At 55.1% G+C, this 16,045-nt stretch overlaps 2 protein-coding genes across 9 annotated transcripts; one reads left to right on the top strand and one right to left on the bottom strand.

The window, feature by feature from the left end:
• The first annotated feature begins 1,304 nt into the window (after positions 1-1,304).
• FCHSD1 (FCH and double SH3 domains 1) lies at positions 1,305-13,620 on the top strand. 5 transcript variants are annotated; one of them, XM_061423781.1, is made up of 20 exons: positions 1,305-1,396; positions 1,634-1,731; positions 2,318-2,363; positions 2,739-2,806; positions 3,133-3,268; positions 3,355-3,491; positions 3,588-3,651; positions 4,780-4,908; positions 5,343-5,465; positions 5,653-5,748; positions 6,386-6,511; positions 6,922-7,026; positions 7,214-7,375; positions 8,230-8,358; positions 8,435-8,518; positions 8,685-8,802; positions 8,908-9,128; positions 9,854-9,941; positions 11,129-11,184; positions 11,309-13,620. In XM_061423781.1, exons 1-20 carry the CDS (start codon positions 1,376-1,378, stop codon positions 11,372-11,374), a joined length of 2,073 nt encoding a protein of 690 aa, XP_061279765.1. In that variant the 5' UTR covers positions 1,305-1,375; the 3' UTR covers positions 11,375-13,620. The 5 variants fall into 5 exon arrangements, with proteins under 5 accessions (XP_061279765.1, XP_061279764.1, XP_061279763.1 ...); XM_061423780.1 differs by having other exon boundaries at positions 3,127-3,268; XM_061423779.1 differs by having other exon boundaries at positions 8,685-9,128.
• RELL2 (RELT like 2) lies at positions 11,821-16,005 on the bottom strand. Of its 4 annotated transcripts, none has more exons than XM_061423794.1 (8): positions 15,771-16,005; positions 14,511-14,750; positions 14,063-14,128; positions 13,901-13,967; positions 13,265-13,450; positions 12,616-12,991; positions 12,467-12,500; positions 11,821-12,224 (listed from the first exon to the last, which is right to left on the bottom strand). In XM_061423794.1, exons 2-7 carry the CDS (start codon positions 14,692-14,694, stop codon positions 12,468-12,470), a joined length of 912 nt encoding a protein of 303 aa, XP_061279778.1. In that variant the 5' UTR covers positions 14,695-14,750; positions 15,771-16,005; the 3' UTR covers positions 11,821-12,224; position 12,467. The 4 variants fall into 4 exon arrangements, with proteins under 4 accessions (XP_061279778.1, XP_061279777.1, XP_061279775.1 ...); XM_061423793.1 differs by lacking the exon at positions 15,771-16,005 and adding an exon at positions 15,162-15,760; XM_061423791.1 differs by lacking the exon at positions 15,771-16,005 and adding an exon at positions 15,171-15,760.
• Positions 16,006-16,045: the final 40 nt, after the last annotated feature.

Genomic DNA, 16,045 nt, shown 5'->3' with positions numbered 1-16,045 from the left:
GGAGAAGACTCTTGAGAGTCCCCTGGACTGCAAGGAGATCCAACCAGTCCATCCTAAAGGAAATCAGTCCTGAATATTCATTGGAAGGACTGATGCTGAAGCTGAAACTCCAATACTTTGGCCACCTGATGTGAAGAGCTGACTCATTTGAAAAGACCTTGTTGCTGGGAAAGATTGAAGGTAGGAAGAGAAGGGGACAACAGAGGATGAGATAGTTGGATGGCATCACTGACTCAATGGACATGAGTTTGAGTAAGTTTCGGGAGTTGGTGATGGACAGGGAAGCCTGGTGTGCTGTAGTCCATGGAGTCTCAAAGAATCGGACACAACTGAGCAACTAACTGAACTGATGGATGGAATGTGGGGGTAGAAGGGAAGGCACATAGACTCTGGGTTTCTGACTTTACTCACTGTATGGAGAATGGTTCCATTTAGTATGTTAACTGGGAGAGGTGACTGGGGAAGGATCAGGTGGAAAGAGCTGTTTTAAAAGTTTGAGGTACCTATTTAGATCTCCTGAGGTGATCTTCATGGAGGTGAGCTGTTGGAAATACGAATCTGGAATTTGGGCCACAGATACCTACCTGCCTTTTCCAAGTCGGGTGTGGTGAGGAGATGTGAGCCACGTAAAGGTGAAAAGGATGAGGAAAGGGTGTGCACATCTCCAGAAGGCAGTGCAGGGGTGGGGTGGAGCAGGGGTGCAGAACCTTAAGGGTGCAGAACCTAAAGGTGATAGAGGCTTTCTAGGCCACAGGTCCCCACGTTCATCTCCCAGCTCACGCCCGCTGGTTGTTTCTTCTCCATTGGCCCAGGATGTACCTGTCTTTTCCTCTGGTACTGGTTCCTTCCTGGCTCCAGGCGTCTTTCTCATCCTCGCTCACACGCCGGCTTTTCCAGTTCAGTGGGAATTGGGAAAAGGCCTTGGACCAGCCCTGTTTCCCTCATCAGACGCATCTTCAATGAGGCATCCAGTGATTCAGTTTTCCTGGTCATAGACTGAGTTCCTCGCCGTCCTTCAGCCGTCGCGTCAGGATTGGAGATCTGCATATGTAAATGAATGATTAGAAATAATTATGGGCTGAGTCAGCAGCTCCCTACTAGAAATAGAACCCAGGCGTCTTGACACAGAAACCTGAGGTTTCCCCCTACTGTCCAGCGGACGCGGCGTCCACCGGGCGGCGCGGACCCTTTCCGGGGTATTCGCAGCAGTAACGGAGGTTCAGTTTCTCTGCGGCCCCCTCGCGCTCTGCCGCGCAGCAAGTAGACTGACCAGGCGTGGGCGGGGCGAGGGCGGAGCCGGACAGGGGCGGGGCTTACATGTGGGCGGGGCTTCCTCGAGTTCCGGAGTCGAGTCGCTGCCTGGGCCGGAGCGGAGATGCAGCCGCCGCCCCGAAAAGTGAGCTTGGCCTGGAAACAGGGACTCCTGGCGGGCTGGGGGAGTGATGGGGACCAAGCGGGCACTAGACCTGCCCGGGGGGGGGGGTCGAAGAGTAGGAAGGGGTCAAAGGCCAACCCAGAAGTAACCGAGGAAACATCCCAGCTCCTCCTTGGCCCCGCCCCCTCACCGCTCCCAGCGCGGAGTGTTTTTCAGGTCCTCGCGCCAGGGGTCTTCATCTTCTTTTTACCCCTACAGGTGAAGCCGGCCCAGGAGGTGAAGCTTCGCTTCCTGGAGCAGCTGAGCATCCTTCAGACCCGGCAGCAGAGAGAGGCAGACCTACTGGAGGATATCAGGTAACCCCTGACCCCCTCCACATACCCCCACTTTCTCTGTCACATGCTCCGCCCCTTCTCCAACATACTACAGCTGTCGGGGTGGGCGGGGGTGAAGAGCTCTCCAACCTGCCCATTCAAGTCCTTCACCTTAGGCCTCTCTCATACCGGATAGGTATTATCCTTGTGCCCACTCCAACACATATAAACACACTGGGACCCTCCCTCAAAGCCCTTCACTCCACACCGGCCCGCCACCCCCACAATCAAGCTTTGTGCAGAAGCCGCCCCCCCCACCCCCACCCCAGGCCTGTTGGAAGGCTGGCGGACTCTGTACCCAGGCCCCCATGCGTCCTCACCTCCAAGCCCACAGATGGCTCTCCAGGGGTGGGGAAGATCCTGCTGAGTCTCTGAGCACTGAGGTGCGGTTGTCCTGTGCTGCGGCTGCCCGAGGTGATCTCAAGGACTCTCTCTTCAGTGTCAGTGTAGTCACACTCTAGGCCTGACTCCCCACTCCTTCCTGACCACGCTGAAGAGAGGATGGAGGGTGGGAGAAATGGACCAAACAGTAACACCACCCCCACCCCACCCTCCCCAATCTCCACAGATCCTACAGCAAGCAGAGGGCAGCCATTGAACGGGAGTATGGGCAGGTATGGGACTCTTCTCTGGACCTTTCCTTTTGTTCTGGCCTCCTTTACACCACCAGCAGTGTGGCTCCACACATACTCTTGTTCTGGTCAAGAGCATGTGCCTAGAATCAGGCACGTGTGTGTCAAGTCCCTGCTGTGGTACTATTAAGTTGTGTGACCTTGGACAAGTTACTTAACCTTCTGGGCCTCAATTTCTTTCTCTGTAAAATGGGAATAACAATAATTGTATCTTCACACAGGGTTCTTGCAAGGATGGAATAAGTTAATGCATGTAAAGCTCTTAGCAAAGTGAGGGGTATTATCATATTCTGGTCCTGTGTTCTCATGTATGGGGTCTTTGAAAGGGAATTGGGTCTGTGATGGTTTTCCCACCAGGCACTCCAGAAACTGGCTGGGCCATTCTTGAAGAGGGAAGGACACCGGAGTGGGGAGATGGACAGCAGGTGAGTCCCACAGTGGGGTGGGGTGGGGGGAACTGGGAGCCAAGAAGGAATGAGGCACTCAACCCCAGGAACCTGTGGGGAGGGCACGTGAGCTGTAGGTGGAGCTGATACAGCAGGAGGAGAGCAGCTGACCCAGCAAGGACACTGGATGGCGGTGGAGGGCATGAGGGATCCTTGTGGCTGAGATAATGGGCGGATCGATCGATGGGCTCCCAGACGAGGGGGAAGGGAAAGCTGTCTGTCTCCCATGGTGCTGGGAGGAGGGTGTCTCGTGAAGCTTTGGAGTGCTCCCCTCCTTAACACAGTCTTTCTCTGGGGAGAGGCAGGATGGTGTTCGGTGCCTGGCGCTGCCTGCTAGATGCCACTGTGGCTGGGGGCCAAGCCCGGCTCCAGGCATCTGACCGATACCGTGACCTGGCTGGGGGCACGGGGCGGAGTGCTAAGGAGCAGGTGCTTCGGAAGGTATGGTTCAGTGGATGGGGTGAAGGAAGGGCTAACTCAGGGATGGAGGTGGCCTGGATCAGGACTTCCTGTGTCCACGCCCCTAGGGAGCAGAGAACCTCCAGAGGGCACAGGCTGAGGTGCTGCAGTCTGTCCGGGAGCTGAGCCGAAGCCGAAAGCTGTATGGGCAGCGGGAACGCGTGTGGGCCTTGGCCCAGGAGAAGGCGGCTGATGTCCAGGCCAGGTGGGCTGATGGGGAGCTGAGAAGCCTGGGGACAGGGTGTAGAGCCAAGGCACCATGGCTGGGTCTGACCTCCACTCCTTTCCTTTGCCCGCACAGGCTTAACCGAAGTGACCATGGCCTCTTTCACACTCGGACCAGTCTTCAGAAACTCAGCACCAAGGTTCAGAGGATGTGGGCATGAGTGGGGACAGGGAGAGGTGGACAGATTAGTCTAGTGGCTTGGAACCCAGGGGCATAAGTCAGAGGGACTGGGATGAATCCAGGCTACTGTACTTCCTTGGTGCATGACCTTGGTAAACTTGTTCTCTCCGAGACTCATTTTCATCTATAAAATAGACATAGTACCTTTATTTTTCGTTCCTTTTTTATGCACTTATTGAGGACTTTTATGTACTAGGCATTGTTCGAAACACGAGGGATACAGTGGGGAACACTACCAGTAGAGTTCCTGCTTTCACAGCCTGATTAGGGGGGACAGATAGTAAATAAACAAAGACTCAGAATAAATGAAAAGAAAAGAAGGTCCTTTGATAAAGCATAACAGGGGAGTGTAATTTAGAGGGCTGCTACTGCTGCTAAGTCACTTCAGTCGTGTCCGACTCTGTGCGACCCCATAGATGGCAGCCCACCAGGCTTCCCCATCCATGGGATACTCCAGGCAAGAGTACTGGAATGGGTTGCCATTTCCTCCTCCAGTGCATGAAAGTGAAAAGTGAAAGTGAAGTCGCTCAGTCGTGTCTGACTTGTAGCGACCCTGTGGACTGCAGCCCATCAGGCTGCTCCATCCATGGGATTTTCCAGGCAAGAGTACTGGAGTGGGGTGCCATTGCCTTCTCCAATTTAGAGGGAAAGCCTCCCTAAACAGGTGGGTTGAATATCAAGAAGGAACCAACTGTGCAAAGATGTAGGAGAAGAACACTCTAGGGAGAGGCAGTGATAAGTGCAAAGGCTCTGAGGTGAGAATAACTTTGTAGGCTCAAGGAACTGAGAGAAAGCCAGTGTGGCTGGAGCACTGTGAGCAGGGGGACGAGCACTGTGGAAAGAGAGAAGGTGCTGGGGCCAGCTCATGTTGGCCCTGGTAGACCATGGTAAGGAGCAGGTGGGGTTTTCTTCTAAATGTATGCAGTTTCCACTAGAGGATTTTTATCAGGAGTTGTGAGTATGTAAAATTTTTAGTATAGTTTGCCAGTTATGTCAATAATGTGAGAATTCTTTCTGGATCTGGGTTGGCCTTGGAAGAACCCCAAGAGTCTAGAGCTCCCAGCTGACACTTATGTTCCTCTCCTAGCTGTCTGCCCAGTCGGCCCAGTACTCCCAGCAGCTGAGAGCAGCCCGCAATGAGTACCTGCTCAACTTGGTGGCCACCAATGCCCACCTTGACCACTACTACCAGGAAGAACTGCCAGCCCTGCTCAAGGCTAGTCTCAGCCTAGATACCCCTGCCTCTCCGCAGGGAGAGCCTCTCCCTGCTTCCCATCACTGACAGGCTGAGTAGGGCAGGGGATTTAGCCTGCTTAGAATGGGCAGAAGAGACATTCCTAGCTTCTGCTTCTAGCTGGCTGCATGACATTGTGCAGAACACTTAACCCTTCTGAACTCCTGTTTCCTCAACAGGAATAACCCCTGCTCAGACTACTTTATAAGACTAATGGGGCTCAAGGGAGAGAATGAATGTGAAAATGCTTTTTAAAGTGTTAAGTGCTATGTACACAAGAGGGTCTGTTTTTAGAAGCAATAATAATGTCTTATTCCTTCCCAATTTCCCATACCTCATGCCCATCTCCCACCCAAACCTGGACAGAGAGCCTGCTTGGGGGGAGGGTAGTGTCAGCATCTTGGGACTCTCTCCAGGCTCTGGTCAGTGAGCTGTTAGAACACCTGAGGGACCCGCTGACCTCACTGAGCCGCACGGAGCTGGAAGCTGCAGAGATGGCCCTGGAGCATGCTCGCCACGGAAGGCAAGCGACCTCCCAGGTGAGGGCTGTGCCCTATTGGAGCCCTCCAGAGATCCTCTTTACCCTTCTCTCCCAGTACAGCCCACCCCACCACATGTCTGCCCATTTCCTTCTCACCTTGTCCTTCTTCTTCCAAGAAAGGCTGGGGACAGGCTTGGAGAGGGAGCCAGTGAATGGCTGACTTTGATTTTTTTCCAACCTCCAAGGTAAGCTGGGAGCAGGATCTGGAGCTTTTTCTTCAGGAACCTGGAGTGTTTTCCCCCACCCCACCTCAGCAGTTTCAGCCAGCAGGGAATGATCAGGTGAGACCTCTGTGCTAGGTGGATCCAGGCCAGTTGTAAAGGGGACTGTGGTTTAGACCTCTCTCCCATTATTCACATCCTAGTATTAACTTTGTTGTTCTTCAGTTGCTCAGTCATGTCCGACTCTTTTGTGACCCCATGGACTGTAGCCCACCAGGCTCCTCTGTCCAGGGGATTTCCCATGCAAGAATACTGGAGTGGGTTGCCATTTCCTTCTCCAGGGGGTCATCCCAACTCAGGGATCAAACCCACATCTCCTCCTGCATGGATAGGCAGATTCTTTACCACTGAGCCCCCAGGGAAGCCTGTGGAATTTACTTAGAGACTGTTAAACCATGGAGAGAGGGTTTCAGAACCCCAGTTCACCTCCCTCCCACCAGGACACAGATTAACACTCTTTATCCCACCCTTCTCTCTTTTCACTTCACTGTCTTTTTCATTCTCCCTCTTCCCCTCAACCTGGATCCCATTTCCAGGACTGTGTTTGTGTGTCCACACGGAAGCACACCTGTGTCCACAATCATAGGTGTGTGCTCCCACCTGTTTGTGGGGAGGAGACAAGGAGGGAACTGCAGGGAGGAGGTGTTAAGGAGCAGCGTCAGGCAGTCCTCACATGAACAGCTCCCTGTTCATTCAGGTGTGTGTCCTAGAGCTGGAAGGAGGTGCAGGAGGTGTGGCGGGGCAGAGTGGCCTGGAGAAAGAAGTTCAACGCTGGACGAGCCGAGCTGCCCGAGACTATAAGATCCAGCATCATGGGCATCGGGTGAGGTGGGGGTGCAGGTGTTGTGGGTGGGCAAGAAATGCTGAGAGATGGGGGTCCCAGAGTCACTGAGGGATGTCATGGGGCTGTAGGCAAGAGGGAAGGGAAGAGTAATTCAAGCTGACAGTGTGGCACAGTAATTAAGAGCATAGTCTTGGGAGCAAGACTCACCTGGACTCAAATCCTGCTCTGTTGCTTTCTAGTTATATAACCCTGAGTAAGAGAGTATTGAGTGACTTCAGCTCTTTGGACCTCAGTTTCCTTGTCATTAAAATGGGGCTAATAATAGCACCCACATCCCAGGGAACATTAAATGACAGAATGCATGTGAAGCAACTAGCTAACTACCAGGTTGTTCTAAGTTGTGCCCCATGGTATCTCCACCCTCCCCCGTCCTCCACCTTCCCAACCAGGTGCTGCAGCGGCTGGAGCAGAGGCGGCAGCAGGCTCCAGAGCGAGAGGCTCCAGGCATAGAACAGCGGCTGCAGGAAGTAAGGGAGAACATCCGACGGGCCCAGGTGAGGCACCACGCTGGGGGTTTAGGGCCACTGAGATCACACCTCCTCCGGCCTCCTCCACTCCATCTGATGGTGGGGAGACTGCAAGCAGAAAGTTGTAGAGGGTGGACATATCTGGGGAGGCTCCACTCACTTCCCAAAGGCAGACCCAGCCATCACCTGGGTTGATCCCTCTTCCCCATGTCAGGTGAGCCAGGTGAAGGGGGCTGCCCGGCTGGCCCTGCTGCAGGGGGCTGGCCTGGATGTGCAGCACTGGCTGAAGCCAGCCATGACCCAGGCCCAGGATGAGGTGGAGCAGGAGCGACGGCTCAGCGAGGCCCGGCTATCCCAGAGGGACTTCTCTCCCACGGTGAGCTCCCTCCACTCCCTAGCCTTACACACCTGGGAGGGTAAAGAGCCCTAGCGGAAAGCAGACCTTATGAAGCAGGAATCACAATGGTACGTAACTCAACAGGTTGTTGTGAGGCTTGAATGGAATCACTTACGTGTTTAATTCTTGGCATGGTTTGTAACAGAGAGAGCTCTCAGTTAACTTCTACTGTTAGTATAGAATGGTGGTTACGAACTAAGGTCCTGAGAGCAGGCTGTAAGCAGTTTGAGTACCAGACATTCCATTTATTAGCTGTGTGATCTTGGAAAGTGATTTAAGCTTTCTGAACATCAATTTCCTCATAAGTAAAACGAGGTTCGTAGTTCCACAAAATAACACAGGGTTATTAAGAAACTTGGCTTCTCTGGTGCCACCAGTGGTAAAGAACCCGCCTGCCCATGCAGGAGGTGCAGGAGATGTGGGTTGATCCCTGGGTCAGGAAGATCCCCTGGAGTAGGAATGACAATCCACTCCATTATTCTTGCCTGAGAAAATTCCATGGACAGAGGAGCCTGGCAGGCTATAGTCCATGGGGTTGCAAAGAGTTGACATGACTGAGTATGCACGCCATTAAGAAACTTAAACAAGACAAGGTACATAAGATACATAGCACTGTGCCTGGTACACAGTAAGCGCTCACTACTGTAACTCTGTGATTATCATTAGTGTTTTCCTGCTCTGTGATGATGATCACCCTGTGAGCCAGGGTGAACGGTTGGGTGGTACTGTCTTGGAGGAGGATCCACAAGGTTTACGGAATGATGGAAGAGTGGGAGACACAGAGGGTACTTGAGACCAGGCCTCACAGTGATGTCTGTTCTCTGCCCCTACAGGCTGAGGATGTGGAGCTGTCTGACTTTGAGGAATGTGAGGAGACTGGGGAGCTCTTTGAGGAGCCTGCCCCCGCAGCCCTGGCCACCAGGCCCCTCCCCTGCCCTGCCCATGTGGTGTTTGGCTATCAGGTGTGAATGGGGGTAAGGACCTCAGACCAGAGGGCTAGGGGACAAGCGGTCCTGAACTGTTCTTTGTGGGGCCCAGGCAGGACGTGAGGACGAGCTGACCATCACAGAGGGCGAGTGGCTGGAGGTCATAGAGGAGGGAGATGCCGACGAATGGGTCAAGGTGGGTAGGGACCTGGGGCTCAGACCTTGGCAAGGGAGCAGTGGGAGGGACTTCTCTGTGGCCCATAAAGACCCAGCCAGAAAAGCTGGAAGCCTGAGTGCAGAAGGGCCAGGGCCGTGGACAGCTGAGGCAAGCCCACTTTCTGTTCACATGGCTGGGAGAGCAGGCTCGGAACCAGCACGGTGAGGTAGGCTTTGTCCCTGAGCGCTATCTCAACTTCGCGGACCTCTCCTTCCCTGAGAGCAGCCGTGACAGCGACAACCCTTTGGGGGCAGAGCCCACAGGTAAGAAAGGGACAAGAATTGCTGAGTCGTTGTGGCCCTGGGGTGTCATGGTCCAGGGCACGCTGCCTACCTCCTCCCCTCACCATCTCTCCTGGGCTTCTACAGCATTCCTGGCTCGTGCACTGTACAGCTACACTGGACAGAGCGCCGAGGAGCTGAGTTTCCCTGAGGGGGCGCTCATCCGCCTGCTGCCCCGGGCCCAGGATGGAGTGGATGACGGCTTCTGGAGGGGAGAATTTGGGGGCCATGTTGGGGTCTTCCCCTCCCTGCTGGTGGAGGAGCTACTTGGCCCCCCGGGGCCATCTGAACTCTCAGACCCTGAGCAGGTGAGCCTTCCTTTTCCCTGGGTCCCCAGGGATCTCTGGTTGACCCTCCCATTCACGGAGGTCCCATATTCATCTTAATACCCCATTCCCTGTATAGTGGCTTGGAGTCCCCATCTCCTTTGGCACAGAGGAAAGGGAAAGCAAGGCAGTCTTCATAAGAGTTTGGTTGTCCTGTTTTAGAGCTGGATTTAAGTTCAGATTCCTATTCGATTACTTTAGGCAATGATTAGGTCTCTCTGAGCTTGTTTCTTCACATGCATGTAGAAGGGGGATAATGATATCTTTTCCAGGAGACTAGCTTTCCTGTGGTGAGATAATGGAGGTAAAACGTTAGCCCAATGGCCCCTAGGAGGTGCTTTGATATATGGTACCTATTGTTCTAGCAAGATTTTGTCACTAACTAGATCTATGATTTGGGATAGATGGTTTAATCTGAGTCTCACCTCTGACATAGTAATCATCAAATACTTCCTTCATGGGGTGGTGGTGAGGAATGAATAAATTTTTAGTGCATGTGAAGTGCCAGCAAAATGCCTGGGACATATTAAGTGTCAATACATATGGGCTGTTGAAATGTGTATCACCTACAACCCTACCCATATACAAGCATTTGGCTGCTTTCTAGCTTGGGAAGTGATGGGGCAGGAACTGAAGATGGGATGGGAGGAATAGCTGGTGAAACCTTCCCACATGCCAGGAATAAGCCTTTGCCCTCTCATTCCCAGATGCTGCCATCCCCTTCCCCTCCCAGCTTCTCCCCTCCTGCACCCACCTCTGCTGTGGATGGATCCCCTGCACCTGTCCTGCCCGGTGGTGAGTAGAAGGAGCTGGGCCCCCGGGAGGGTAAGAGACAAGAAGTCTGGGACTCTTGGGTTATACTTGGCCCCTCTACCTGCCCTCAGGAACCTCCTCCCTCAGGCTCTCTGAGGCTTGATGGTAGAAGAGTTTGGGCTTTGGAGCCAGGCCCATTGGTCAAACTCTGCCCAGACTTCCTAGCATGCAATTTAACCTGTCTGGGCCTTTACAGAGTGAGGAGGAAGGTTCCTCCCTTATTGAGTTTTGACAGTTAAAGAGATGTCTGTAGGGTACCCAGCATTGTGCTGGGCACATAGCAAGCATGCAATTAGTAACTGTTTCTCATTATTATTATTATTAAAATTAGCCAGTTATTATTAAAATTAGCCAGTTTCTCCCACAGTGTTTTCCCAATACACATCCTTAGTGTTCTTGAATCCTGCAAACATCTGGTTTGCATCATCATTTGCCTCGTCCATCTTTTCCAAAACCATCTCTTCTAAAAGGTATTTCCACTTTCTTCTCTGCACCTCTCTCCCTGACCCTGGAGGCCCTGTTACCATTTTCTGCACCCTACTTCTCCAACACGCTTAGTTTACTTTGAATCCTTTAGTGATCATTCATTGTGTTTGTTGGTGTTTCATTATTCAGTCGCTGACAGCCATTAGGGGTGGGGGTGCTCTGATCCCACCTCCCCTACTCTGGTACCTTTAGCAGGGCTGAGTATACAGCAGGTGCCCAGTAAGTGTTGAGGTTGGATGGATTGATGGATGTTATGACCCAGGTTAGTGACTATTTGTTAAATCAGAAAATATTTACAGAGTGCCATGGTCCTAGTAGCTCAGCTGGTAAAGGATCCACCTGCAATGCAGGAACCCTGGTTCAATTCCTGGGTCTGGAAGATTACCTGGAGAAGGGATAGGCTACTCAATCCAGTATTCTTGGGCTTCCCTGGTGGCTCAACTGGTAAAGAATCTGCCTGCAATGTGGGAGACCTGGGTTCAATCCCTGGGTTGGGAAGATCCCCTGGAGAAGGGAACAGGTGTCCACTCCAGTATTCTGGCCTGGAGAATTCCATGGACTGTATAGTTCATGGGGTCGCAAAGAGTTGGACACAACTGAGTGACTTTCACGGTCCTAAGTGCTGGAGATACAGAAGTGAACAAAATAAAGTCAGAAGGCTGACTTGTGGCTCTTATTTCCAGATCCAGACCTGGACTGCCCTGGGTCCCTGGACATGATGGCACCTCGACTCAGGCCGGTAAGGGCCCCTCCCTTGGAAGAGGGGTCACTCCAATTTGTCCTGTTTTATCTGCAGAGCGGAGGGAATGGATGGGATATCCCCAAGGGAAGCTTCGGGAGCACTGACTGTGTGTTTCCTACAGATGCGTCCACCGCCTCCCCCTCCAGCTAAAGCCCCGGATCCTGGCCACCCAGATCCCCTCACCTGAAGCCAGTGGGAATCTCCATCCCCCAGTGATGCTGCTGCCCCATCTCCGTGCTATCAGACTGCCCCTCCCCATGGTGATCCAAAGTGACACAGTCAAATGCTGGAATCTCCCTGATTTCCATTCTCACCTTCAGGGGTTGACATTACTTCTCTCCCCATTTCTGGGGCTGGAACCCACTCCTTTTTCCCCATGATCTTTCAGCCATCTCTAGGGCTGAAACTACCCCCTTTCTTTTCTGCCACCACCCCATCTCTAGGGTGGTGAACTACCTTGAAATCTCTGGGACTGGAATTTGTTCCCCAAAGTCTTGAGTGGCTCTGGCTTATTTGTGTCTCCACCCTGATTCTGTGAACCACCCCACTCCAGATGCCAGAGCCACTGGGGTTGGGGCCTGGGACAGGGATAGGCCTGTCAGAAGGAGCTGGAGCCAGTATGCGAAGCAGCTGTAATGGTCTGAGTGGATTTATTGACAGTGAATAAAGGGCACAAAGCCCGAGCCAGAGCCTGGGCCTCTTGTGCCAAGAGGGCAGAGGGCCTAAGGTGCTATTGCTTTAAGGGCCCACCAAGGGCAGGGGCCTGCTCCCAGCCGCCACGCTCTAGCATATGGAGTGAGGTGATGGGGAAGGTGGGTCAGGCAGCCTGCGGGCAGGCAGGGGAAGGGGAAGAGGCTGAGGGCCAGGGATGGTACTTCTCCCCAGGTCCCCCCAGCCTGAGACTGTGCAACTCCAGGTGGAAGTAGAGTGGGTCCCTCAGCTGGGGGGCAGTGCTGTCCAGAGGAGAGGAGGGGCTTCATGCCCACCCACTCCCTGGCCTGCCAGCTGGTAGTCCGTCAGCACAGTGAAGGAGGTGGCTTGGAGGAAAGGAAGGATGACTGTTGCCTCCTATTCAAGCAGAGCCCCCACTTTTCCCCAGAGGCTGCGGGACCTTTCCTACCCGCTGGAGCACATGGCAACTCCCCACCACCAAACCAAGGAATATGTACCAAAGGCTGAGCCTGCGGTTGACCCCGGGGATTCAGGGAACCGATGGGCTGAGGTAGTTTCATATAGGGGTTGGGAGGATGAGATTGACTTGGGGCCCAGGCAGACTCACCTCACACACCCTCTGCTCCCCGTGGTGGGGACACCTGAGAGAGAGGAGGGGTGGACAATGAGAGAACAGGAGATGGGTCATACCAGTGGCCTCGCAGAGCAGGGGCAATAAGAGCTCAGCCCATTGCAGTGCTGGCCACGTCTTCATACCTGGTGATCTGAGGTGTCCTGTTTGCTTGGCTGTCCGTTTGCTTCTTTTCTGGCTGGCCCTGGGCTTGGGCCCCTCCCTCCAGCCCCAAGCATTGGCTCTGCAGAGGCTCCAGGGTTCCCCTCAAGTGCACGAGGGACTCGGCTGCTGTCCCTGAGTCCTCCATTCTGCATGGGGGTGCTGGCAAGGGCTGGGGGCTGCGGCCTCTCAGGGGGAAGGCTTTCAATGGCAGGCATCCCTGTCCTGGGTTGCCCTCCCCCAGGCCCCTGGCCACCTCCTGGGTCCTGCCCGCCACCAGACCCCCAGCTCCTGTCCGTGGGAGAGCCATCACGATGCTCATGCAGCCCGTAGCGCTTCTCAATGTGCGTCACCCGGAACCTGGGAGGGGAGGGGACACTGGGGCTTAGGGCCACCTCTCAAAGACTGCTTGGCCCTTCCCTCTGGTCAGGGACATCCTGGGTTTGAGAGCCATGTCCTTCCGATCTAAGACAGGGGAGATGGCCTCAGGTTGTGGGGCACATTGTGCAGCCTGAATCCTGCTGTAGCTCCCAGTCCAGGAAGAAAGAGCCAGGGCCCACCTTTGGAGTCAAATGCCTGAGCAGTGGACCCCCACCTCAACCTCCCTGTCGCAGGGGTACTCTATATACCCACCTGCCCACAGAAAACACGGTAGTCTCCCCAGGCCGGGGGCGACTCTTTCCTTCCTTGGAGCGTCCCTGACGGACAAGTGGGGGTCTCTTGTTGCGGCTGCAGTGGATGCACGGGGCTGAGGAGCCCAGGTGCACTGTGTGATGATGGGAGGGGGCTCCGTCTTGCAGGCTGGAGGTGGCATCCACGCTGGACGGTAGGGAGGAAGGGAGCAGGGGGGAACATTCCCATTTTTCTTCCTGTTCTGTTTGTTCCCGTTCTTTTAGCGTGCTCCTTAAACCCCCCCAGATGTCCCACTTCCCCCAGGCCGCACTATTCTTTTATTGTCTTTATCTAATAAACTGAATATGAAGATGTTACTGACCATGTGTTGTTTCCCCTCCCAGGGCTAAAAAGTGGGCAATGTTTAACCCAGGGGAGTGGCATAAGGGATGAAGGTCTAGGCTTGATGACATCTAAAGGAGAGATGTGGTTTGGAGGATTCAGGACTTTTACCAAACTTTCTTCTTCCTGTCCGTTATTCCGCCTTACTCTCCCCTGTCACCCTAATCATGCAAGGAGACTGGGAGAGGAATGTGCTTGAGGAGAGGATACTCTCCAAGGCAAGCTAAATCATACTGGCCCATGTTTCCAGCTCACCTGGACAGCTGCACTGTCCCTTCTCCTTCACTGTCCCCCAGCATCTCCTTCAGGGCCTCAGCGTTGGCTGAGGGGAGAAGGAAAGGAAGGGGTCAGTGGAGGCAAAGGCAAGGGCAAGAGAAAGTTGAGGAGGTGGGGGACAAGGGGACAACCTACACCCACCTTCATTTTGGATGATGCAGCGAACAATCCTCTCTACTGTGTCCTCATTCATGTCATCGTCCTCAGCTGAAGGATGAAAGAAGTTGGTGAGGCAGCGGGAAATGGATCAACTTTGAAGGTACGTTACCTGGTGGCTTCTGTGGCTTATTGCTCAAGACCTACCCCTTTACCAAACTGCATCATGCTGTACCTCAGCATTTCAAGGGCCAGGGCAGAAAAGAAGGGAAAATCAGTGGGAGTCCAAGACTACTACCACTGGGTGCTTCCCACCCATGGTGCCTTCTCTAGCCCTGCTTTCAGGGTGGTGGCACCCCACTTGCTGACTCAAGAAAGCATTACTCTTCCCATCTTGGTCGGGATTTAGCCTGGGTCTGTTGGCCAGGAAGTGGTGTGGGGAGACGGGTGAGGGAGGAAGGTGATTGAGCCAGGTTCTAGGCTGTTCACTCACGGGGCTGGAGCTGGGCGTCATCAGGCTCCGAGCCCCTCGAGGTGCGGCAGCGGTAGCCCTTCTTCTTGAGCACGTGGCAGATCATGAAGCCTACAAGGCCCATGAGGAAGAAGACCAGCACAAGCAGGAAGAGCATGTACAGCCCATGTTGGGGCGGTTCCAGGTCAGGCTGTGGTTCCGACATGAGGCCCTGGCGGGTGAGCACGGGCCAGGGTGGCTCCTGGAGTTAGGGGGCTGCAGCTAAGGATGGGGGGAGGGTTAGGAATGCCGTCCTCAGGATTCGAGACAGACAAGCCTCTGAGGTCTGGCCCCACCCCCTACCCAACCAAGGAGCTGTCCATGCCAGGGGTGCTGGTCCGGGCCAGGGGTGTCAGACGGCGGCTGCGCAGACCCTCTTCCACGACCCTGGTCCCGCTTCCCCGACGCCCAGAGCTCCCCCTTTCCAGCTTATCCTGAGCTTTCGTCCCTCCCAAGGACACTGCAGAGCGAGATGGGACGGAATTCTCAGGCGGCCGGCACAAGGATAGCGTCTGAGTCAGCGTCCACATCTCTTCTGCGCGGGCCTGAGTCAGGCCTCCGCAGCCCCTTCCCCTTCCTCTACTGTCTCACACACACCCCCTCCCGCCTTTCGGGTTCTCCCGTCCTGGCCACCTGGCCCACCCGGTACCGGTGGTTTGGTTCTGGCTCCGGCTCCGGCTCCGGTTCCAGGGGCGTCCTAGTCCGGCTCAGGGCCCCCGACGCCCTCCCGGCGCTCATCCCTTGCTTCCTTCCCCTCCCCCCTTCGCCGCCTCAAGGGCTCCGGGCTGCGGCTGCAGATACCCGTGCCGCGGCAGGGGTGGGGGGAGGGAAGGATGGAAAGGGATGAGGGCTGGTTGGGACCGGCGACAGGCTCCGGACAACTCCAGCCGTGGAAAGGGAAGGAGAAGGGGGGCGCTGCCGCAGCCGCTCTGGGTCCCCAAAAGCCTTCGACCGCCGGCCAGGGACTAGGGGGCGGAGCCCAGGTGTGCGGGGCGGAGAGAGAGAGCCTTGCGCGCTTCTGAGCGCAAGTGTGGTGCGCGCGTGACTGCGCAGCTCCCCCACTGCCACCCGGCGACGGTGCGGTGCCGAGTCTGGGTCCGGGTGAGGAGGACGGGCAGTCAGGCGAGAGCGCTCTATCGGTCTATCGGGCACGCCTGGCTTGGCTCCAGCCCTCAGATGCCCCGGCTGGATGTGTAGCTGGGAATCTTCCCTAGCGGGCCGGGGGAAGCTGGCTTTCTGCACCTGAGAGGGTCAGCGTGGCCGGTTCTCCGGAGCCTCCTAGAGAGGCGACACGGCCTGCGCCCCGCTTGGGACAGGTAGCTGGACAGGATGGCTCGGCTTTCCGAGGATTTGACCCCCGCCGGGAAGGAAATGGCCCTGTCATCCTAGGACCAACGCTACTGTCCTCCGGCCAAGCCCAGACTCTCACGCCCCAGACCTAGAAGGGCGGAGCAAGCTGAGCGCGGAACTCCGCAGGAGGCGTGGCCTGGGCGTGGTCTAGGGGAGTCGGGCTTGGG

Source organism: Bos javanicus, chromosome 7, assembly GCF_032452875.1.
Source record: "Bos javanicus breed banteng chromosome 7, ARS-OSU_banteng_1.0, whole genome shotgun sequence".
In the NCBI taxonomy this organism is placed as follows: Eukaryota; Metazoa; Chordata; class Mammalia; order Artiodactyla; family Bovidae; genus Bos; species Bos javanicus.
Note: the sequence above shows the minus strand (reverse complement) of the source record. Positions and strands in the feature narration are given on the sequence as shown.